The sequence below is a fragment of the Eucalyptus grandis genome, chromosome 8, assembly GCF_016545825.1.
Source record: "Eucalyptus grandis isolate ANBG69807.140 chromosome 8, ASM1654582v1, whole genome shotgun sequence".
Classification (NCBI taxonomy): Eukaryota; Viridiplantae; Streptophyta; class Magnoliopsida; order Myrtales; family Myrtaceae; genus Eucalyptus; species Eucalyptus grandis.
Genome location: NC_052619.1, coordinates 70,771,581 through 70,797,144, shown reverse-complemented (window position 1 = coordinate 70,797,144; position 25,564 = coordinate 70,771,581). Strand labels below are relative to the sequence as shown.

At 38.7% G+C, this 25,564-nt stretch overlaps 1 protein-coding gene and 1 pseudogene across 1 annotated transcript; both read right to left on the bottom strand.

Annotated features, from left to right (window-relative positions):
* Positions 1-4,445: 4,445 nt before the first annotated feature.
* LOC104415886 (cysteine desulfurase SufS) lies at positions 4,446-8,107 on the bottom strand. The gene is made up of 5 exons (XM_018860530.2): positions 7,762-8,107; positions 5,955-6,456; positions 5,625-5,826; positions 5,029-5,508; positions 4,446-4,847 (listed from the first exon to the last, which is right to left on the bottom strand). The coding sequence occupies exons 1-5, from the start codon at positions 8,105-8,107 to the stop codon at positions 4,446-4,448; spliced, it is 1,932 nt and encodes a 643-aa protein (XP_018716075.2).
* Positions 8,108-15,044: 6,937 nt separating this feature from the next.
* LOC120287499 lies at positions 15,045-25,221 on the bottom strand (annotated as a pseudogene).
* Positions 25,222-25,564: the final 343 nt, after the last annotated feature.

Genomic DNA, 25,564 nt, shown 5'->3' with positions numbered 1-25,564 from the left:
ATTGCCATAGACATGCGCATGGACGGTGGTTCGATTTCTACTTTAAACGGCTCAAAATGGAGTCATAGGATCATTGGACTGAACCAACAAGATTGTGGTTAGGTCGTGTTACCCATGACTTTGGCTTTGTCAAATAACTGACCCGTGTCGCGCGGTTGCAGACCGGGGTGGGCACCTTGACATGAAGAAAGAGATTTCAGGGTTGAGATGGGCAACTCGTACTACACGGTTGTAGTCGGAGTGTTATCCACCTCAACACCATCCTAGTTGATCCTATGCGGCCCAGGTCCACGCGGCAAGTAGTGTGTGCCATGGTGTAGTGCAATGCAGGAAATGCAGGCATGACAATTTATAGGCAAGTAACACTTCATACATAAAAAATAAACCATACATTTCTACACCTCTCTACAAGACAAATGTGAGCAAACACTTTCCCTTATACCTCCCATTCTGCAAAAACATTTAACATCTTTAATGTTAGGTGCGTACCTGGAATCCTCGCTGCCAAACAAAAATATTTTTGAACAAGATTAATTTTGGCCTAAGTCTTCTAAGGTTTAAAATCAAGTCCCTAGTGGAGTTGCCAAGCTGTCGCGACTTATCCTCCGGGGGAGGGAACAGGTTTAGGGGTATTGCATAAAGGATGGGCCTAAGGCCCATGATCAGGCGCGGGCTCTCTCAAGCCCATATCCCGCGTGACATTGGGATTCTTTAGAATTTTGTACAAAAGGAGTCGCCACTAACCTATTGAGGTCAGCTAAAAATCAAGTGAGGTATGTGAGTGTACCTCACTTCCTACGCAACCAAAGAAACTAGGGTCGGGGACTTAATTACACTAATTAATTAATTAGTGCCCTTTCGATATCTAATCTTATTCATTTTATCAAAATAATTTTTTGGCAAGCAGTTTGGATTGATTTTATATCTATCCACTAACATGTGAGGTGATAATGCGGGTGCACAACCATTAAAGTAACAACTATAGCTACCAAGACCCTAATTGCAGTAAAATTAAACGCGTACAATTAAACATAATTAAATATGCAAATTAAACATACGATATAATCAAATGTGAGCAAATAAAGGTCTAATTACACTAAAAAAGTAATAAATAGCAATTCCTAATCAAATCCCATTATTTTTGAATTGTCAAAATAATTTTTAATTTTTTTCGATATTTAATTTTCTTTTGGATTTTTCGAAATTAATTTTTAAATATTTTAATTTTTTTGAAATATTTTTAAATATATAATGTTTTTGGATTTTTCGAAATTGTTTTTTTAATATTTTAAATTTTTTTAAATAATAAAATAAACTAAAATAAAATTCGAGTCGAACTGGCCTGGTCCGATCGAGGCCGGACCGGTGCGGTTCGGTTGGGCTAGGCTCGATCGCCTTTGGTCGTTCGCTTAGCGACTTGGGCCCAAACGACGGGCCCAAGTCGGGGACAAGGGCCGAGTGGGCCAGACCACGAGATCTGCCCAACTCGGCTGCAATCCTTGGTTGCGGCCGCTCGGTGCGACCAAGGATCTTTGGAATAGCAAATGCCTGTGGTGGCGACGTCTCGGGCAGATGGGGGGCACGGCTTGAGCTCTCTGGTCGCGGCAGCGTCCCTCCGGCCACCAACAGTCCCAGGGGGCCCTATGCAAAGGAATTGGGGGGCGGAGTTCACTAGGACAATTCCACAAAAAGGTTGTGTACACTAACAAAACTAACAGACTTTGTCTCGGCTGCAGCTCAAGCACCTATCCAGACTTCGAAGGCGACATGGCAGAATAGCAAGCGGGTAACAGGGACAGGAAGGCGGCCGGAGCTCGCCTGAAATAGTCGGGATGAGCTCCGGCCGACTCATTTCTGGAAACGCACACCAGAAGTTCGACAAAAGGCCTACCTGGTTTCAGCGGGGATGACGGCGGTCGGTGACGAACGGACAGCTCTCCAGTGGTGGTGAGGGGTCCTGGGGGATCCCTACTCCTTGGCTAATCTCCCACGGCTGTCCCACCTTTTCATTCCCCTAGATCTCTAGTTCTTCCTGCCTTTTCTCTCCCCTTTGTTCTCTGTTCTTCCTCCTAGACTTCGGTAGAGTTGTAGACGGCCGGCAACTCCGGCGGTGGTCGACGGTAGCGATCGATGGCTTTGGGGTTGCTCTTACTCCTCTCCTCCTCTCACTTTTGCTCTCCCTGCTGCTCTGTTTTCTCCATTTTCTTTTTTGTCCCCCGTTTTCTTCCTCCTCCTGGTTCCCTCTCTCCCCTTCTGCTCTCTGTTTCTTTTCTTTGCTTGGCTTGTGCGCATGACTTTGTTTGACCAACCCTGGTCTTTGTCAACCTGCTCGCCTGCGGATTGCATTGCCCCCTATGCGATCCTGCCCCTTGCAACCGCCCTGGCGACCTTGCTTTCGGCTTTCGCAAGTTCCCTGTGCAGACAACGGCTGAGGGAGATGACAGAGACACGGGCTGGGCCGCGCAAGGGAAAAAGAAAAAGGAAAAGAGAAGGGCTGGGCCGAAGGCCCACACGAGGGGAAGAGAAGAGGAAGAGGGGCGGGTCGGGCCAAGGCCGGATCCGGCCCGACCCGACCCACGCGGCCTCTTTTTTTTTTTTTTTTTAATCGATTTTTTATGTGCTTGAAAATAAAAATTAGGTGTCAACAGTGACGAAGCTTGAAAGTTGACTTACGACATATGAGATGAAAAGGGTCTGTAAAATCAAAGGAAGCTTCAAGGGATATAAGAAGGTGACAATGGAAAGCCTCAACTTCTTTTGGCAAGCTATTTATTCTGAAAGTACCAGCATGTATTAACGCCATCTTTAAGGTTTGTCTACATTCTTTCTTTCCTGTATCATTTCTTCCTTTCGATTTTACTTTATCAGTTCGTATGATTGAGCCTTTTTTTCTTTTGAAAGAGAATAGAGCTAATATGCTCATAAGCAAAAGATGATGCAGATATATCTCTAGGGAGGAAACCTTCTGTTCCTTTGAAGCTGGCAGAAAAATTGATAATAGTGGCTTCACTTTTTTTTTTTTTTTTTTTTTTTGGTTTGATTTTCAAATATCATATTGTGCTTTATTGCAAGTTTCTGTGGTGATTAGAGGCTGCATAAAGTTTGTTGATTCTCTAAGGAAGCTGAGTCTACCTGATTGTCCAAGGGAGAGTTCAAGTGAGTTCACATGCAGTGTTAAACGCTTGTGTAGTGGTAAGCGTTGTTTTAGAGACTATATCTCACCACCGCATGTTTAAGATTAATATGTTATTCGTTTTGTAATGACATTTAGCAATTGAATTGAAAGTCAATCTTGGTCATTTAGGGCGCATATGATAACCATTCTATTTTTGTTCTAAAACTATTTTCCTGTTTGGAATATAAATTCATTTGATAACGCAATGTCATATTTCTTTTTGGAATAAATTTTTTATTCAGAAATAAGTTTGAAACAGAAATGACTTCTTTATTTCTAGAATAGAAATGAGAAATAAAAATTCTTTTTATTACTCGTCCTCACTACCTACCGTCCCCCTACTTGTCGCTGCCGCCCATCGTCTATTGTCTACCGCTCATAGCCCGCTCGCTAGCCAGTCCTCCGTTTGTCACTGTTGGCCGTCTGTGGCCGTCCGCCGCTGATTGTCTGCCTTGTCTATTGGCCCCCTTGCCGCTGCTGCCTGCCACTAGCCCCCTTGCCACTGTCAATTGTTGCCTGACACTGCCATCCGCTGGCTTTCGGATGGGAGAAATTTTATATCGTTTTTTTATGTCGAGAACATAAATTTTGTATTTTTATCAAACACGTTTTTTTCCTCAGAAACTTATCTAAGAATAGAAATAGAAAAATCTATTTCTGTTCTGGAGGACAATTTTTGACCAGAATAGTTATTATTCGTGCCCTAAGCAATTAGTAATTTCTAACCATTCTTGACATATTTGATTTGAATATCCAATTAAAATAGCTCCTGACATATTGAACTGTTTACAGTTACGTAGAGGATTAGTGAACATGGTTTTGGCTCATATCTGTGCCTTGACCTCATTTTATCGAAATGCAGCTGGATATGTATTCATGTGAATGTAGTTATATAGTAAGTGTTATAACTTATTGCAGGGTTCCTCTTTCACTATCAATCTGTCATCATAATGCACACATGGTAAGTGCTCCGATCTCGGTGAAGGCCCATTTCAGGGATGCTAAAACACTTGCCATATAAACATTGGGATTGATTGAAAACATTGATGATGGCGGAGAGAATGTTCCCACAATTCATGAATAGGTCATTTTGAGCTGTTTCATATATATGCAGTTGGCTGTAAGAATCAGTTTGCTTATCATAAGAATCAGTTTGCTTATCATCTTTAGATGACTCATGGTGACATAGTATTTGAAAAATTGCATAGTCTATTAGAATAGATTTTGTACACGCCTTTATTCAATATAATTTTCTTTCACAAATATTCTACTAGAGGCGGAAGTATAGCAGCTCTGGATCAATATCTTCCTGGAGCCTGGGCGGGGAGGGAAACTTGGGGAGGAGACCTGCAATATGTTTTGCACTTTCCCAGTATGACATGTACTTGGCAATGAGGCTCTCATGTTTAGCATCACCATTGAGATTTTTACCAGCCTTGTTGTCATTTAAGATAAAAATTTTGCCCTTTTTTTCTTTCCCTACAATCTCCATGAATGTCTTCTTTTTGAAGGTCCAGTTTCCAGTTTTCAGGTTGAAATGATAGAGCAGAAGGAACCTCTGGCCAAAAGAGGCTACAAACTCCAGTGCAGCAATAATGTACTCGAACTCCTCCTCCGAAAGGTAGTGGGGAAAGCTGACTCTGGTCCATCCAGGATTCACTCCAGCAAAACCCTGTTATAAAGGTAAACTCACAGACGATTAGTCAAATGCTTAATCTTATATGTCACTAAGAAATTATCTCATTGGTTGAGGAGTACTGCCTAATAGATCCCTCGCTTGTATGGCTATTACAGTTTGAAAACCTTCAAGGTTTTATGTAACTGTCTTACAGGAAAGAGAACAAGCATCTTACCTTTTGAATGGCACATCTAAATGCATGGGACTGAGCTTCACTAATGCCAAGTAGGGCATGACCATATGGACTGGCACAAGCGCACCCGCCTCTCGCTTGAATGCCAAAGAGGTCATTAAGGAGAGTGGCAACAAAAGGTCCGTGGAGAGGCTTGTCTCTTTCGTTCCCCATTTCTCCCCACAGGTAAAGCCCTCTCTCTCTTCCCTTTTTATTACAATCTGGTGGGGAATTAGTTGTTGAGTATATCAGGAAAGACAATATAGCTTGTCTCTTAGCTGTCTTGTTCCCGAGAATCTCTATGTTCTGGTTTTTGGAGAGCCTTTCGATTGCTTCTTTAATGTACTTGTGCTTTAGTTTCTCGATCACTTCATTTCCCACGTAATCTTTCAACCAAAATGCCAATGCTGCTCTTGTGATCTGAATAATTTGTGGAGTCCCAGCATTCTCTCTTTCTTCAATGTCTTCCACGTATAATGTATCCTGCTAGGCAAGTAATTTAACGAGTTACTTGACTGATGAAAATTAGAATGGTTTTTTGGCAATTGCTTTATCTTTTGAATTTGCTCTTATCTTTTGTAACAGATCAATGCTTTTACCTTTTCATTGAAGCCATTCACATAATCAACAGTTCCTCCTCCAGAGGTTGATGGGGGAAATGATCCAAGCCGATAGAGAGCCTTGCTCATGAGCAGGATTCCTGGAGACCCAGGTCCACCAAGGAACTTGTGCACACTCAGGAAGATAGCATCGTAACCGTCGACATCCCCCGATCTCATGTCGATTTCCACATAAGGTGCACTGTTCAAAATTGTATAGTCTTGTAACATTTCCTCAGTTGAGTGCAAACGGTTTGTTATTATTGGATTATCTATTTGAATAAAGAGTTCTCCGATTGAGTTAGAAATTCCATGAAACTGAAGGCTCACCTAGCTGCAAAATCAAAGCAAGTAAAGGCACCAAATTGGTGAAGCAGCTTCGCGACAGCTCTTGTGTCAGTGCAAATCCCGGTAACATTACTACAGGCTGAGAAAGAACCCAGAATTGGCCTGTTTGCATCTCGATAAGACTCGAGCTTTTGCCTTAAATCTTCCATGTCTATAGACCCATCTTCATCTAGTCCGATCTCTATGACCTCCGCTAGACTTTGCCTCCATGAGAGAAGGTTTGAATGGTGCTCATAAGGCCCAACTAGGACCACCCATCTCTCTTCGCTTGGCATGCACTTAATCATCGTCTCTCTTAGGATCGATGGCACTGCAATGCCCATGACTTCTTGGAGCCGCTTGATCGACCCAGTGGATCCTGATCCGCAGAACAAAATCACGTCCTCAGGTTTACCTCCTAAGCACCGTTTGATGTAGCTCGAGGCCTCGTGCACCGTCTTGGTGGTCCGGTGACCTACGTGGCTATTCGACGTGTGGGAGTTACCTATTTGCACATGCATAAAGGGTAACCTCCAATTCAGTGGTTCTTCCTATATAGGATTGACGTTAAGGATGGTCTGCGCACAATTAATCTTGTAGAATGTGTACCGTAGGATTTTGATTATCATAGGATGAAAATGTTTGGGAAAAACGTGAAATGACGATAAATTTGGGTCGGACACCCTCTTTTACACACCTAGAGTCATCAGCTTTATGCATTCGGACAAAACATTGGAAATATTTGACAAAGCACAGGATATAGAAAAAAAGGGTCGTGTGGAGAGTTGCAACTTCTCGTCTTATATGCATCGACTTTTTGCCTTGTCTTGTCATACATTGACCTACTGTTTATTAGACAAAGTCCATTGGAATGAAATAGGCGAAAATCTAAGAGGATTGTTCCCTGTTTTGGTCTGCCCATTGAAAATTACTTTATTGTCCACGGGCAGGAATGAGAAAAAAAGGGAGGCTAAACTAAGGAATTATGGAAAAATACACGACACTGAGATGAATTTAAATATTTGTATCTATTATATTTCAAATATCGTACCGATTTGAGCATGTCTTTAAAAGGCTTCATCTAAATTCTAGGACGCGAAACTTTGAAGGTATTTCCTCTTAGGTGTAGAAAAGAAATATTTGCCTAGGAACATGGAAGCTCGGGGGGAGGGGAGGTAGATTCCCCGTTACTTCTTCAGAAGTGGCTATTACCAGGTAGGTAGGTATAGGAGCCTCCCATGTCTGGGGTAAGGTGATATAACACTCTAATGTTCCTGATAAATCAACCCGTGCTTCGCATAATATCTTGTAACCAAGTTCTCGATTTAGTACCCCCGATTTACAAGATACCATGCAAGGCATTCGATACTAAATATAATTCAAATGTTGGATGATGAAGTCAAATAATAAAAATCAAAAGTAAAATGTAAAAGTCATTGACATAGACTCTCGTATGATATATATCATCGAGAGTGACATTGTCTATACACGTATAAGCGCACAAGTTTTGGTACATGAATGAATGAAATGTTATTACAAAGATCATGATTTCATATGTTCGGAGAATGTCAACCCTTCGACAAAGCGTACGCACTCCAATAATGCATTTGACTTGCAAAGAATTGGCTTTCTACAAAGCGTACGCACTCCAATAATGCATTTGACTTGCAAAGAATTGACTAACGGAGGAGTTTCCTTTTTTAGGAAAATGACGTATTAGCTTAGGAAATGCGACTGTAGATGAGTTGTGTCTATGGCTGTCCGTGTGCGAAATTAGAATAAAAATCTCTTAGACACTCGACACACGTACCGTAAAACGGAAGGATGTTGTCGACGATGAAGTCCTCAACGTAGCGGATGCAGCGGCCGGAGGCGGTGCTGTCAGCGTAGGTGAGCCGTCGCCTGCCGAATGGTGAGTCAAACTCGGCGTCACTGCTGATGATCTGAGAGCGGAGCCACGAGACCTTCTCCACGTCGGAGATGCCTCCCGCTGCTGCTGGGACTCCCACTCCAAGCTTCCGAAAGGATGCGGAGTGCTTGCACAGATCACTCCTTGATGGTAATGGCGATGGTGACGGACTACCCTTGCCATTTCTTGGGTTGATGTACTTGTTAATGTTGTTGAGATGGGGTTGCCGGGGTTGCTCTAGTTCCATCTGCCAAGCGAAGAAGAAATTAACAGGAGATCAAAATGGAAGCAGAATATTTCCGAAATTATATTTGAGGGTATGGGGAAGGAATGACTCATCCCCTGGACTTAAATAGAGAGGGTTTGGCGTGAGGGTATAAGGGAAAGAATGACACATCCCATGGACTAAAATAGAGAGGGTTTGGCGTGAGAAGTCAAAATGGAAGCAGAATATTTCTGAAATTATTTTTTCTTTTAATTAACTAAGTAATTATATGTAGATTCTGGTGGGCGTGAAGTATATAGAGTCTGGAGAGCATGTGACTCTGGGTTGGCGTCTTGGATTAGAACGCCCATTGGCTCTCTCTGCTCACAGACAGACTTGGTACTTCCTTTTGATACTTATTTCCTCTGGACACCGCGCATCCCCATATTCTTTTTTTAAGTTGTGGCTGGTCGAATCTGGCGATTCATCTTCTGCCTTTGCTGCTTCTGATTGGTGCATTGACGTCAATTTAAGTAATTCATTTCCCACACGGTCGTGCCCCATACCATTTGCTCAATTCCACGAGAATCGCACTTTTTAGAGAGAGAGAGAGAGAGAGAGAGAGAGAGAGAGAGAGAGAGAGATTTCCTTGGAAACTATATCTCATAGCTTGTTTTATTCCATATCAACTAATAAAAAGACAAATGTATGTAGCATCAATAAACCTCTTCCATCTTCTCTGTCATGTGAACATTTGTATGGATGAGGTGGACAGGACAAACTATATATTTTTTTTAATGAGTACCATAAACTATTTGCGTGTGCGCACGCCAATGATGAAAAGGAATCAAGAAAATGGGAGTTAGGGTTATTTTGGGGAACCATTAAGATGTGTATAAACTATTAGTGTGCGCACGCCAACGACGAAAAGCAATCAAGAAAATGGAATTTAGGGTTATTTTGGGGAACCATTAAGATGTGTATAAACTATTTGTGTGTGCGCATGCCAACGACAAAAAGGAATCAAGAAAATGGGAGTTAGAGTTATTTGGGGAACCATTAAGATGTGTATAAACTATTTGTGTGCGCACGCCAACGACGAAAAGCAATCAAGAAAATGGGATTTAGGGTTATTTTGGGGAACCATTAAGATGTGTATAAACTATTTGTGTGTGTGCATGCCAACGACAAAAAGGAATCAAGAAAATGGGAGGTAGGGTTATTTTGGGGAACCATTAAGATGTGTATAAACTATTTGTGTGCGCACGCCAACGCCGAAAAGCAATCAAGAAAATGGGAGTTAGGGTCATTTTGGGGAACCATTAAGATGTGTATAAACTATTTGTGTGTGCGCACGCCAACGACGAAAAGGAATCAAGAAAATGGGAGTTAGGGTTATTTTGGGGAACCATTAAGATGTGTTTGAGAACATTTATGTTCCCAAGAATAATTTCTGTTCGAAAATATTTTTTTTTCTATTTTTGTTTTTGGACGAGATTTTGAGTTGAATAACTTGTTTGAGACTATAGATAATTTCTATTTTTGGAATATAAAAAGAATAGAAATACGTTTGGTATGATTGCAAAAATTCTTATTCCCATTTTTTTCTTATAATTATAAAAATGTTAGTGAAGATTTAACAATTTATATATGAATAAAACAGAACTTTTATAAAGATTTAATTGATTGAGATATTCTACGATGACCTTAGAAAATCCGATGTGCATAGACCTTATGTGCTTTTTAAACTCCAAGAAAAAGAGCAAACATTGCTTGGTAGAATGAGCAATGGCGAAACAATTGGTGATAGAAGCAATTTTTGGTGTTTTTGCACAAATTCATCAAACCTTTGAGCAAATGACATAAGAAATCTATGGAAGATAGGCTTATTCAACTGCTATAAACACAAGACAAATGGTAATGCAAAATACTTGTTTAGAGCTATATAATTTTCTATTAAAACAGAATTGCAGATGGTTTTAAAGGATGTTATTAGTAGAATCTTTAGGGAAGAAAACCAGAGTTGCTAATTTTTCACGACCTAGCATTGTTTCTAAAAGAAAACGACATTCAAAAATCCATATTGTAAATCCTTAAAAGCTTGTTCAATTTTGAATTTAATTTTGATTTTTTTTTTCATTTTTATGCTAAATTAATTCTAAACTACAATTAACACTAAAATCTAATAAAGCTACTCAAAATCTAATTTCTAAATTTTTCCTAAATTTATGAATTTTTTTAATTTTTTATTCCGAAAAATAAGGACTTGGATTGGGTTAGGAGACCAATCTTGTGTTAATTCTGTAAAGACAAGCATGAGGTTACATTGAGCTTTTATATATATGTATATATAACTAAAATGGCGTTACTTTTCTTTTCATTCCTAAGAATAAAGAAGTAGGCTTTTTCTACAATTTGTTTCTATTCCAAATTTATTCTTGGCTATTAATTTGTTCTGAGGAATAAAAAATTAGTTGACACCATCAATCTGAATCCTGTTCTTTTTTCCGTTTTGGAGAACAAAAGAACTGAAAAAAGAAAAATAAAATTATTGTCAAATAGGGCCTTAGTTTTTTCATTGACCTTAATCTTACAATCAATGAGGCCATTATAAGGTTAGACAAGATTTAAGGGAAAATTCCAAATAAGGGCTTGAAGTGCCTTTATTTTCTTAAAGTGGTCATATTAATCTCAAATAAGGGCCTAAAGTAGCTATGGTAGTTTCAAGTAAAGGCCTAACCTTGTTGGTCATTGGTCGGCTAAATATTTCGATAAGTCAAAGGGTATTTTCATTGAAAGACTATTTTTATTTTAAATTATTATTGTCTTTCTCTCTCTTTTTTTGGGCGAAGGCTTGGTGATCTTGCTAGCTGCTGGCTAGGGTTGCGACCCTTGTTGGCCATGGGTGAGGGCCGGTCTTGCCTGTCGCTTTCTATGGTTGCCTCACTGAGGCAAGGCCATCCTTTGCTGACTGTTGGCAATGTGACCCTTGTGCAGATCTGGCGAGGCTAATCTCGCCTATGATTGGGGAGGGTGACCCTTGTCCAGACCTCTTTGGGTATCGCCGATGGTCGATTGGCCACCGACAAAGAAGAAGAGAAAACTAGAAAAAAAGGAAAAAAAGAAAAAAAAATGAAAAATTCAAAAAGGTAAAGGATGAAAATACCCTTGACTAACTAGAAAGCCAAGCCTTTATTTGAAATTGATATAACCACTTTAAATCCTTGTTTGAAACATTCTTACTTCATACTTTTATTTGGAATAAGATCCACTCTAGACTTTTATTTGAAAAAATGAGGGCACTTTAAATTCTTATTTGATATTTTCTCCAAAATATTACATACGTACATATATATATATATATATATATATATATGTACGTATGTATATGATTTTTCAGATTGCGTGCTAAATTAACGCAATTACATAATTTGGATTATTCAATTGTTTCGCTAAAGAAAGGATTTTTGTCCACGAAGGTAGATTTCGGAAAAAAAAATTGGTAAGTGAAAATAATCTTATTAAAAAATTATAGGCTATCTGATTATTCAATAATTTGTTATTAATTTACCGGAATTTCTATGAAATACCAGATTTGAACAGCCTGCAAAATGCCAATTTTTTGTAATTACGTAATTTACACAATTCTACTGTTATGTTATAATTGCTTAAAAAGTTGGTAAGTGCTAATAAAATGCTGTTGAAAAATTATGTTTCACCTGACTTCTAAGTAACATGTTGATTATTTATTGTCATCTTTACAAAATTACTCTCTTTTTTACAGTTGGCTAATTAACCTTTTTCTATGTTTTTATAAGCATTTATACACTTTCTTCCTAATACTCGAGATTGACCAACTTTTATATAAATGTGTTGATCTTTATTTCTGTGTCTTACCAATTTTTCTCCCGTTATGTTACTAGCTAGTTTAGGTTAACCAACTCTCATCTAAGTTGCTTACAGATGCTTATTTATTTGTTTTGATTTTACCAAATTTTCTATTATGTTACCTCTTTTATTTGTCTTGCTTACCAATGCGTTGAATTTACCAACTCTTTTTAGAACCTACCAATAGTAATAAGAGCAATTATGAACTTTTCTTCGATTGGAATATCAACTAGTTATGTGTTACTGCCTCTTTTTTGAGTTGGCTATCAATAATTATTTATCTATTTTAATTACCAATTTCTCTTTATCTCTAAGAAAAAAATAAATATAAGTAAGGAATTCAAATGAGAGATGGTAAATTGAAACTAGTTGGTAATTTAGTATAATAAAAGTTGTTCGGTCTAATTTTGATTGGTGATTTCACATAAAAATTGAAAAATTGAAGCAATTGTAATTTATGCAAACGAATATTAGTAATTTCATACAATAATGTATAATTTGCAAATTGTAAAAAATATAGAAATTTTCTAAAAGTGTTGGTAAGTTAACTAAAAGTTGTAAGAAATTCTTACCTAATGGTTGTTTGACACTTACTAAAACTTATTGAAATTTATTGGTACGGATAAAGGTTAGTACTTCTTGGCACGGAGTAATAGATTATCTATCTCATAATGCATGAGAATATTATTATTGAAATCTTTATTATATATTTTGACTGTTTGTTGGATGTTATTTGTAGCTTTCACTTCCAGAAGAAGCAAAGTTGTTTCCGGTCTATGCAGTTTCCGATGCCGTATGAAATCGAACTACAGAACAACATATTCCTTTATACGTCAAATGCATTAGTTTAGTGCATAAACATATTATGAAATCATTGTATACTGTTTATAAGCTCTTTACAATGACTTTATAAGCCTTCCCTTTAGCATTTGGTGTTTTGTTGCGTGTTTCTGGGGGTTGGATGCTTCTTTAAGGAACTCAAGACCACTTGATAGTTCTAGAGATAGTTTATTTATTTATTATTATTATTTTTAAATCTTACTCTTCTTTTCTATATAAATGTGTGTGCGATGCTCAGGAGAATTGAATCTTGGACCTGGTACTCTCCGGCCCTACCCCTCAATCCCTTTATTAGAAGGGCTGCATGCCTGTTGGCACTCGAGGGATGGTTTGAGTTATCTTACAGCATTAAAAGCTTGTGCAGTGGTAAGCCTTGTTTCAGAGACGATTTCTAACAGCTTCTTGGCTAAAATCAATAGAAGAAGTAGTATTACTTATTTAGGTTTCCTCTTTCACCATCAATCCGTCACCATGATTCACATGGTAAGAGTGCTCCTGAGGTCTGATCAATATTTATAGGTGCTCTCAAGTTATTGGCATCAAGCTTGGACATAGAAGTTGATCTTGGCGAGCGCTATTGTTAACCACGCTAAAACACTCAGCACGTAAGCGCTAGGATTGAGGAGGGAAATAATTGACAATGGTGTAATGGAGAGATGTTGGGGAGAACCCGGGCAACAATTCACCATGAACAAACTCAATCCAGGATCAATTTTTCTCTATACCAACCAAAAATCAATTTAGCACCAACAGCAACCAGCCAATATAATCTCGGAATAAGTAATCGTTGAAACTATACCAAGGGAAATAATAAGGGTGATATTCTCCATTTTGCTTGTGAAAACGTCTTTTTCCAGTGTTTGTGAAGGGAATTTGAACTAAGTGTTGGCAGAATTCTAGTCCAGAGTCGACATCCAAGTAGTTAATTGCCACGTGTTAGGCTATAGGAACAATACATCAGACTTGGAGTTTAAGTGAGATTAGTATTAGAGCTTAGGCGAGAATAACTACTACGTGGAATGCACATAAAAATAGGGAAGCCGTTATTTACTTGATGAGCAAGTCATGCGAGCATTGTCGACAAATCGGGAGACGGTTGCTTATGGGTAAAGTTGCCAAGAAGAAAAAGAAAGCACGGAGAGTGTGAAGAGTGGTGCCCGAGAAGAAATAACCAACTGATGGCTACTAGCTCACTTTATAAATACCGCAACCTGTTCAACGAGAAATCCCCCTGTACAACACAACAACTACGTTTACTTTATCTTTACTTTATCGCATTTTAGCTATGATTTTCAAGATTCCTGTTGTAGATTAAATTCCGGTGTGTGTCTTCGTTTGGTTTAGTATCGTTGATTAAATTTTGGTGCTGTTCCACAAGCCTAGCATCATTGATTAAATTCTGGCGTTGTGTTTTTTATCCAATGGTATCACTGTTGATTAAATTTCAGCTATACACCTAAAACAAGTTGTGTCATAGATTCAATTCCAATATAGTTTGAGTCTGAAGCGTAGGCTACCTAGCTATTTGTGTTCAAATTACATCGTTGATTAAATTCTAGTGTAATTTCTACTTAGAAGCTATTGGTCTTTGAGTCATTTGAGTATCAATTGTGAGAGTTGTACATACAAGTTGAGAATAAGATTTACCCTTGCATTTGACATTCGTTTTTCAGATTCAGCACGGAATCTAAGTCTCCTACAATAAAACCAAAATGCAAACTTTGGTAAAAGATTTTTCATGGGAAACAAAACTGGCAAAAAAACAAATATAACACCAAATTGATAAAGAAATGAAGCCAACAATAACACCAATGACTTAACATTGAAATCAAATGTGGAAAAAATCACGAATCACCCAAAACTTCCACTAAAGAATAGTGGGATACACAAAGTGATTTTTTCTAGTCACACGCTAAAGGCTCAATAAAAGCATCACTATCATATTTTCTCATTACAAAGGTGAATCAATAAATTCGGAGTAAGAAAACTCTAATCGCAATTAGAAACTTTGGAGGAGATTCCCAATAAATGAAATTGATCAACTTGTAGCCTTTAATCTCAGGACAGTTCTCACAATTCACGAGTAGGTCATTTTGAGTCGGTACATGTATCTATAGATGGCTGTGACAATCCGCTTGGCTATTATCTTCGGATGACTCTAGGTGACATAGTAATTGAAGTTGCATTGTCTATTTGTATGGACTTTGGACAGAACTTGTATTCAATTTAATTTCATTTTTCAAATCTTCTACTAGATGCGGAAGTACAGTAGCTCTGGATCAATTTCTACATGGAGCCTGCGCGGGGAGGGAAATTTGGGGAGGAGACCTGCAAGATGTTTTGCACTCTCCCAATATGACGTAAACCTGGCAATGAGGCTCTCATGTTTCGCATCTCCATTGAGATCTTTGCCTGCCCGGTTGTCATTTAAGATAGAAATTTTGCCATTTCTTTCTTTCCCTTCAATCTCCATGAATGCCTTCTTTTTGAAGGTCCAGTTTCCATTTTTCAGGTTGAAATGATAGAGCGGCAGGAACCTCTGGCCATAAGAGGCTACAAACTCCGGTGCAGCAATAATGTACTCGAACTCCTCCTACGAAAGTTAGTAGGGAAAGCTGACTCTGGTCCATCCAGGCCTCACTCCAGCAAATCCCAGTTATAATGGTAAACTCACAAAAGATCAGTGAAACGCTTGATCTTATATGTCTCTAAGAAATCATCGCATTGGTTGAGGGGTAGTGCCTAATAGACCCTTCCCCTGTATGGCTATTACTGTTTAAAAACCTTCAAGGTTTTACATGTCATTGTCTTACAGGAAAGAAAACAAGCATCTTACCTTTTGAATGACACATCTGAATGCACGAGACTGAGCTTCACTGATGCCGAGTAGGGCATGACCATATGGACTGGCACAAGCGCACCCACCTCTCGCTTGAATGCCAAAGAGGTCATTGAGGAGAGTGGTAACAAAAGGTCCGTGGAGAGGCTTGTCTTTTTCGTTACCCGTTTCTTCCCAGAGGTAAATCCCTCTCTCTCTTCCCTTCTTATCACGATCTGGTGGTGAATTAGTTGTTGAGTATATCAGGAAAGACAATTTAGCCTGTCTGTTAGCTGTTCTGCTCCCAAGAATCTGTGTTCTGGTTTTTGGAGAGCCTTTCGATTGCTTCTTTAATATACTTGTGCTCCAGTTTCTCAATTACTTCATATCCCAAGTAATCTTTCAACCAAAATGCCAATGCTGCTCTTGTGATCTGAATAATCTGCGGAGTCCCAGCATTATCTCTTTCTTCAATGTCTTCCACATATTACGTATCCTCTAGGCAAGTTAATTGACAAGTCACCAACTGATGAAAATCAGAATGCTTTGATGGTAATTGCTTTACCTTTTGAATTTGCTCTATCGTTTTCAACCAAAAAAAAAAAAAATGAAGAAAAAAGAATTTGCTCTATCGTTCGCAAAAGATCAATGCTTTTACCTTTTCATTGAAACCATTCACATAATCAACAGTTCCCCCTCCGCAGGTTGATGGGGGAGATGATCTGAGCCGATAGAGAGCCTTGCTCATGAGCAGGATTCCTGAAGACCCTGGTCCACCAAGGAACTTGTGCACACTCAAGAAGATAGTGTTGGAGAAATCTTCTTGAAGTGTTTTGAAGTTGACAAAACGTTTCTATCAGCCTAGTCTGAAGGCTTGCGTACTCGCTATTTAAAGTCTCGAAGACCTCCGGACAGCCGCACTCAAGACTCAAAGTCTATCCTCATTGACAGCTCTAATCCGTTGAAGAAAGGTTATCCGAATCGGATGTTTCGTTAAGGATTTAACCTTATCAACCTGGAGAAGATCTCGTGGCTGGAGAAGACATAAACGAGTCCTTGATTGATCGAAGATTGATTCGATAAATAAAGATCTCGTGATTGCCTAAATATTATTGGAAGGTTCTCGTTTATGGAAACCGAGATCCCGATTGTATGGGCGAACATGATTGATGGGCTATCAACACGTTCCTTTAATAGCTTGGACAATCTTCCTAATTGATTCTGTCCAACGGGTAGATTGGAGGAATTCCTTTGGTAAGTGCCAACGGGTATGATGGCATAAAGGAGTATATAAGGAAGACTGTCTTAGTTGTTCAAGGTGTGCGCGATAGAAGAATTCCAAAGTCTGAAGCTCCTTTTTGTTTAGACAAATCCTTTGAGCGAATACTTGTATACAAAAGAGAGTCTATATTTGTGAGAAACCTTAAGGAGGTGTGGTAGAACATCTACACTGTGGAATCAAGGCAAGCTGTGCCGTAACTTCTCTTTGATCATAGTGAAATCCAGCCGGTGGGCTGTCGGTGCGGAAGAGTAGATGTAGGCTTGGAATAAGCCGAACCACTATAAATCCTGTGTTCAATTTTCTTCCTCACTCTCTCTACCTCAATCGTATTTCATTTTGTTAATCAAGAGAGAATTTCCTTTCTATCATATGCTAAGAATCGCTTCCGTATTTCGATAAATTGTTTGTGCACCTATTCACCCCTCTAGGTGTTTATACTAGCTATCTCAATTGGTATCGAGCCTCGTGTACTTACTTAATTTGAAGTGTTTTACTGTAGTAAAAGATCCATGGCTAGTATGCTAGCACCAGGGCTGATGGAAGGGCAAAGCAATACAGACCACCCTACTTTGATGGAAATGATTACAACATCTGGAAGAACGAGATGAAAGCTTTCCTTCGATCAAAGGATCCTCTGGAATGGGACGTTGTAGAAAAGGAATTACTCCTACCACCGCATCGCCTACGAAAGAGGAAAAGAAACGATGAGACCAGCGAATGTCTCAAGAAGAAATAATCAAGAGACAAGCACTCGATGCAAAAGCAATTTACTCCTTTTATTGTGCTTTATCACCAACTGAATATAATAGAATATCTTCTTGGTACAAAGAAAAGAAGTTTGGGATGATTGCATATCACCTATGAAGGAACAGATCGAGTGAAGGAAACAAGAATCAACATTCTTCTCGGTCAATACGAAGCCTTAATGAAACCAGAGAATCTATATCCGACATGTTTAGTCGTTTTACGATATTGTGAATGGTCTTGAAAATCAAGGTCAACCAACTTCTGATCCCATGAAGGTAAACAAGCTCTGCGTGGACTCTCCGTGGATTGGAATCACATAAAGACTTCGATAAGAGAGACGCAAAGAATTATGCCACTATCTCGTCGACGAGCTAATTGGAACTCTTCAGTCTTATGAAGTGGAACGGATCAATGAAGATGAAGATCCAAAAGGTAAGAAATCCATTGCATTAAAAATCAAATGATGATTACGATGATACAGATTCTGAAGAAGATATGGACGATGAGGAGCTTGCTCTCATGATAAGAAGATTGAAGCTAAAACTGAATAGAAAATGAAGAAGGTTCAACTCAAAGAAACAAAGCTTTCAAAGACAGCGCACCAAGTCCTGTTGATGATGAGGAACCAAACAAAGACATAGTCTGCTTTCTAATGTAAGAAAAAGGACACATCGGACTCCAACTGTCCTCTTCTCGAAGAAGAAGAAAGGAAAACCTGAAAATTTCGAAAAGCTCTCAAAGCTGAAACACCGGAGTGACACGGAGAGTGTGAAGAAAGTGATAATGAATATGCCAATCTATGTCTGATGGCACAATCGGACTCACTGGGATCGACTCGGAGAAAGTGAATTTGAGGCAAGTAATTTTAAAATTCTGGTCAAAAAGCTCTAAATACATTGATGAACCGTGTTTCGCCTTAAGACTTCTCTCAAAAGAATTTCCGAACTGAAAAGGAAAACTCAGCTTTAAAGCAAAAGGAAAATGTTTTAGTAGAAAGAGTTAAAAGTCTAGACTTGACAGTTTCCACTCTTAAAGAAAATGAAGATAATCTTTTAAAAGAAAATGCTCTTTTAAAAACAGACTTATCAAATATCTCAAAGAAATTTTCAATAGGGTCTGAAAAACTTGAGAAAATTCTTTCAGCTCAAAGACCTTACTTCAATAAGTCCGGTCTAGGTATGACAGCAGAAACAATTCCCTTGATTGATTTTCCTAAAGTAAAAGAAAGAATTAAGAAAAGACTCTCGAGAGAGGTTTACAAAAATCACTTTAAGAAAGTTTTTGTAAAATCTGTAGGTAGAAATGCTCTCGGATGTTCAAAATGCAACAGTCCGGATCACTTTGAAAAAGAGTGTCCTATGGTTTGGAAACCATTAAGAAATTATGGGCTAATACGCTTATGTTACTAACACCAAAGGACCCAAGAAAGTTTGGGTACCAAAGAAAGCTTGAGACTCTTTTTTAAATGCAGGTCACCGTCAAGAAAAATGTAAAGTGGTATCTTGACAAGGATGCTCAAGACACATGATGAGACTCAAATTGTTTTATAAAGCTTGCTCAAGTAAATGGTGGAAAAGTTTCATTTGGAGGAAACAGCAAAGGAAGTATTGTGGGATTTGGAACTGTGAAAATTGGAAATCTCACAATAAGTAATGTTTCCTTAGTGGAAGGACTCAATTACAATCTTCTCAGATTAGTCAACTGTGTGATACTGGTTTCAAGATCTTCTTTCAAGAAGGAATATGTTATGGAATCGGTAAAGACTCTACTCGCCTTTTCATGGGTCGAAGACATGGAAACATCTATCTTCTCGGATGTGAAACCAAATGAATCGCAATGTTTTATCTCAATTCAAGACGAAGCAAGCTTATGGCATAGAAAGCTTGGTCATGTCAACATGAAGCAATTAGCCAAAATTTCATCAAAACAGCTTGTTCGAGGACTACCCAAATTACCTTATCAAAAGACGATCCATGCACTCCATGTATTCTAGGAAAAACAGGTAAGAAATTCATTTAAGCCAATAAATCATGTCTCTACTAATCATATACTACGCTTGCTGCATATGGATCTCTTCGGACCAACCAAAACACAGAGTATTGGAGGTATCTTCCTTGGATATTCTTCATCAAGCAAAGCCTTCGAGTCTATAACAAGAAGAGCCGGTTTGTGGAGGAGTCAATGAATGTCAAATTTCAAGACTCAACGCAAGATGAATCAAGTCGACTCATCAAGAAGAGTCGAACCTGCCTCGCATCTTCCAAAGCTTACAACTCAAGAAGCATCTCGGACTCTCGAAAACTAGCATCGGGATGTTCGTGAAGATCCAAATAAAGAAAGAGATCATCATCCGACAAATCAACAAGTAACTGGAAGCATAAGTCCAGTCATCCCAAAGATCTTATAATCGGCGAAATTAATGAAGGAATTCACACCAGATCCAAAAGGCGAGAAGAGTCTAGTGCTGTGGCTCTTGTTTCTGAAATTGAACCAAAAAGCATAGAAGAAGCTTTATCGATGAAAGTTTGGATTGAAGCTATGCAAGAAGAGCTTAGATGCAGTTCAGCATTAATGATGTCCGAATTGACATCCAAACCAAAATGTAAAACTGTTATGGAGCTAAATGGGTGTTCAGAAACAAGATGAATGAGAAAGGAAAAGTCGTACGAAACAAAGCAAGACTCGTGGCCAAGGGATATACGCAAGAAGAAGGAATAGACTATGATGAGACTTACGCTCCAAAGAGCAAGGTTAAAGCTATTCGACTATTACTTGCGTTTGCTTGTTATAAGAATTTCAGTTATTCCAAATGGACGTCAAGCGCCTTCCTAAATGGATTTATCCATGAGGAAGTTTATGTGGAACAACCACCAGGTTTGAAGACCCAAAGAAGCCAGACTCGGTCTTCGACCGAAAAGGCTTTGTATGGTTTAAAGCAAGCACCTCGAGCTTGGTACGATAGATTAAGTAAGTTTTTAATACAAAATAGTTTTGTAAATGGTTTTGAAGTTGACAAAACGTTTCTATCAGTCTAGTCTGAAGGCTTGCAGACTCTGCTATTTAAAGTCCGAATACCCCTGGACAGCAGACTCAAGACTCAAAGTCTATCCTCATTGATGATCTAATCCGTTGAAGAAAGCTTATCCAGAATCGGATGTTTCGTTAAGGATTTAACCTTATCAACCGGAGAAGATCTCGTGGCGAGAAGACATAAACGGAGTCCTTTGATTGATCAAGATTGATTCGATAAATAAAGATCCGTGATTGCCTAAATATTATTGGAAGGTTCTCGCTTTATGGAAACCGAGATCCGATTGTATGGGCGAACATGATTGATGGGCTATCAACACGTTCTTAATAGCTTGGACAATCTTCCTAATTGATTCCGTCCAACGGGTAGATTGGAGGAATTCTTGGTAAGTGCCACCGGGTATGATGGCATAAAGGAGTATATAAGGAAGACTGTCTTAGTTGTTCAAGGTGTGCGCGATAAAAGAATTCCAAAGTCTCGAAGCTCCTTTTGTTTAGACAAATCCTTTGAGCGAATACTTGTATACAAAAGATAGTCTATATTTGTGAGAAACCTTAAGGAGGTGTGGTAGAACATCTACACTGTGGAATCAAGGCAAAGCAAAAAAGCTGTAACTTCTCTTTGATCATAGTGAAATCCAGCCGGTGGCTGTCGGTGCGGAAGAGTGGATGTAGGCTTGGAATAAGCCGAACCACTATAAATCCTGTGTTCAATTTTCTCTTCCTCACTCTCTCTACCTCGATCATATTTCATTTTGTTAATCAAGAGAGAATTTCCTTTCTATCATATGCTAAGAATCGCTTCCGTATTTCGATAAATTATTTGTGCACTTATTCACCCCCTCTAGGTGTTTATACTAGCTATCTCAGATAACATCATAGCCGTCAACTTTCCCTGACCTCATGTCGATGTCCATATAAGATACACTGTTCAAAATTAAGCAATTCAAGGCCAAGTTAGAGTAGTCGCTTCATTATGTTACCATGGAATTATATAGTCTTGAACCATATTCTCAGTAAATGCATGTGAAGAGTTCTCCAATTGAGTTAGAAAATGCAGGAAAATGAAGGCTCACCTAGCTGCAAAATCAAAGTAGGCAAAGGCACCAAATTGGTGAAGCCTTCGCGACAGCTCTCGTGTCGGTACCAATCCCTATGACATTACCGGCAAGCGAGAAAGAACCTGGAATTGGCCTGTCCGCATCTCGATAAGACTCGAGCTTTTGCCTTAAATCTTCAATGTCTATCGATTCATCTTCATCTAGTCCGATCTCTATGACCTCCACTAGACTTTGCCTCCATGAGAGAAGGTTTGAGTGGTGCTCATAAGGCCCAACTAGGACCACCCATCTTTCGCTTGGCATGCACTTTATCATCCTCTCTTAGGATTGATGGCACCGCAATGCCCATGACTTCTTGGAGTCACTTGATTGACCTAGTGGATCCCGATCCGCAACAAGATCGCGGCCTCTGTCCACCTCCTAAGCACTCGTTTGATGTAGCTCGAGGCCTCGTGCACCGTCTTGGTGGTCCTGGGCGACCCACGTGACTAGACGTGTGTGAGTTACCTATATGCACATCCATAGTACCATTCAATTTAGTGGTTTTATCTAATAGACAATAGAAGCCAAATATATACTTACCTTACCAAAAAATAAAAATAAAAAATAGAAGCCAAAGATGGTCAACATAAAATTAATCTTGTATATAACGTGTACCATAGGATTTTGACTATTACAGGGATTAAAGGGTTAGAGATAAAAGTCAAACAGGGATAAACCGGAGTCGTACACGCACTTGTACACACCATGGACAGTGATGTGGCCTATATTAATTTAACCTTCGTAGCATGAGTCATCCAATACTAAATGAAACTCAGACGTTTGACTTTAAAAATTTGAAAGTGAAAAATAGAAGTCATTGACTTATATCCTTGGATGATATACCATGACATATGATCTTTGTCCATATATATATTTCTTATAACGCTCGTAGCACGACGTTGAATATGTAAGTGATTGAATCATAGCTGTTAAGGACATAATAATAATTTCGAAAGTGTGAAGCGCTAAAACTAATAAACCATTACAACTGCAAAGAATTAAAATTATTATAATTGCGCATCCAAAAATGCGCACTCCAACAATGAAACTTGCAACCCTTCAATGATTCGTGCACCTACCAACAATGCATTTGACTTGTAAAGTAAAATTAATACCATCATATAGTTCGATTATTGGCATAGGAAACATGGACCAATGTTAGGGAAATCCCATATGATATTTTGAAAATGACAAAATTAATCAAAGACTACTAACGTGTTTAATAGTTAAGTAATAAATTATGCAGATGATAGAACATATAAATGATATTGTCAAAGTCAAGACTGCCAAAAGATTGAATGTAACATATATCCAAAGTCTATTATGAAGATTTTACTTCGTGTCAAAGTCCGAATACCGCCAAACTTTAGTGTCAAAGTTTGTTTACATCGAAGTCTGCTCACTTTAACAATTCCAGATTGAACGTAAATAAAGAACAGAAGACAGACTTTATGCTGAAGCTGAACTTATTTAGATTGTATTCAAACCTTAAAAGCTAAATCTGTTCAGAAGCAGAATATGTTCAGATTTATGTCCAGTTTGTAAAGTTTATTGCACTCAAACTCAGATTATAAAGTTTATTGCTCTCAAATTTTACATCCGTAACGAGACGTAATGTAACACAAGCCTCAAACATATAACGTTAATGATCTGGGTTTGGATTCTACATCAAGATTGATTTGATTGACTCCATCTAATTGATTAATAATTGATCTTGAAGACAAAAACTTTCTATACGAAGAAGCACTACTTATGGAAACCAAGATTCTATTTGTATGGGCGATCAGAATCAATTTAGGATTCTACTTTTATCACTCAACGGCTACCAAATCTTCTAGATACAGATCTGTCCAATGGGTAGATTGGAAGACAATCCTCGAGATACTGTCCAACGGCTAGTTTGGAAGTGGAGGAGTATTTAAGAAGATCAAGGATCGATGAGCAAGTAAGAGACGGAGCGTGGAATTTATAATTCCAAAGTCTCGAGCGACCTTCAATCATACACTTGTCTTTGGTGAGCTTAAATGTTTGTGATCGTGAGAGAAATACCAAAAATGACTTAGTGGAGATAGTGTGATTTACTACTAAATGTTTGTACTCAAAGTTGTAATCTCTTGTTGATTGCATAGTGAAATCCAGCTAGAAGGGTAGCGTGGGAGAGTGGACATAGGCTTGATCTAAGCCGAATCACTATAAACCATGTGTTCTTATTCTCTTTCCTGAACTCCTTTTTTTTGTTCGTAGTTTTATTTAACTGCTAAAATCTGATCTCGCTCAAAGTCTGCTGCTCTGCTGCTCTTCAGACTCAGTTTCAAAATTCTGTTGTTATTCAGATTCAAAGTTAAAGTAAAGGTTTTTGCTTTTGCAGAATCTATTTTCACACCCATTCACCCCCTCTAGGTGTCTGTATAGCCACTTTCAACTGTAAGCATGAAAAGCTATGTGCGTTCATGCTGAGCCCTGCGCATAAGTTTGGACTTATCATTTATGCCAAAGAAGAAGAATTGGTGAGCAACTCGTCAAATCGGGGTTACACTAGCACTGAGATGTTGGATCCTTTACATTTCTTGCACCTTGTCCGATGGAGGTATGGAGGTATTCCTAGATGTGGTTTAGCCGCTTTTACTACTACTATTTCTTCCCATTGCCCGATAATGCCTGCAATTTTGCGCCATTCATTTGCAGACCATGTCTCAGAGTGATGAAGCTTGGAAAGTTCACTTACTTCGCATATGAGATGAAAATGGTCTCAGAAATCCGAGATAGCTAGTATAAGCATCTAAAGGGGGTGAATAGTGTAAAAATAATTTCTAGATAAGAGAGCAATACTAAGCAGATAATAGAAAGGAAGTTCCCATTTCAACAAAACGAATTATGATCAAAGTAAAGTAGAGAGTAGGGGAAGAGAAAATGAAAACAGAAATTATAGTGGTGCGGCTTATTCCAAGCCTACGTCCACTCTTCCGCACTAACAACCCACCGGCTGGATTTCACTATGAACAAAAGAGTTTTTATAGCAATGCTCTCCCTTGATTCCACAGTGTAGATACTCTACCACACTTCCTCAAGGTTTCTTAAAATATGACTCTCTTTGTGTACAAGATTTCGCTTAGTAAATGAATTGACTAAGAACAAAAAGCTTCAGACTTTGGAATTCTTCTATCGCGCACACACTCGAACAATTGAAACGTCTTCCTTTATATACTCCTTTATGCCATCATACCGCTGGCACTTACTAAAGGAATTCTTCCACCTTCCCGTTGGGATTTAATCAATTAGGAAGATCATTCGAGCTATTTAAGGAACATACCGATAGTCCCATCAATCCTCGCCACCCATATAATCGATCTCGGTTTCCATAGAGAACCTTCCAAAGTATACTTTCGCCAATCATCGAATCCTTAATCTCTGAATCAATCATGATCAAATAAAGGATTCCGTATGTCATATCCAGCTCAAGAGATTTTTCCAGCCTTCTAAGGTCAAATCCTTAACGAAACATCCAGTTCGGATAGGCCTTTTCGATGGATTAGAAATTGTCAATAAGAATAGACTTTGAGTTTTGAGTCCTGGGCAAAATTACAAAGGTTTTTAGACTTTAAATAGTAGAGCTTTGCAAATCTTCGACTAGACCGATGGAAACGTTTTGTCAGCCTTCAAAATACTCCATGAAGATTTCTCCAACAATCTCCCATTTTTTGATGGTGACAAAACTTTCTCGTAGATTTGGATAACTTTGACCCAAAACATTACTCAAGCAAATATGGATATCTCATAAAAATAAATGGCTT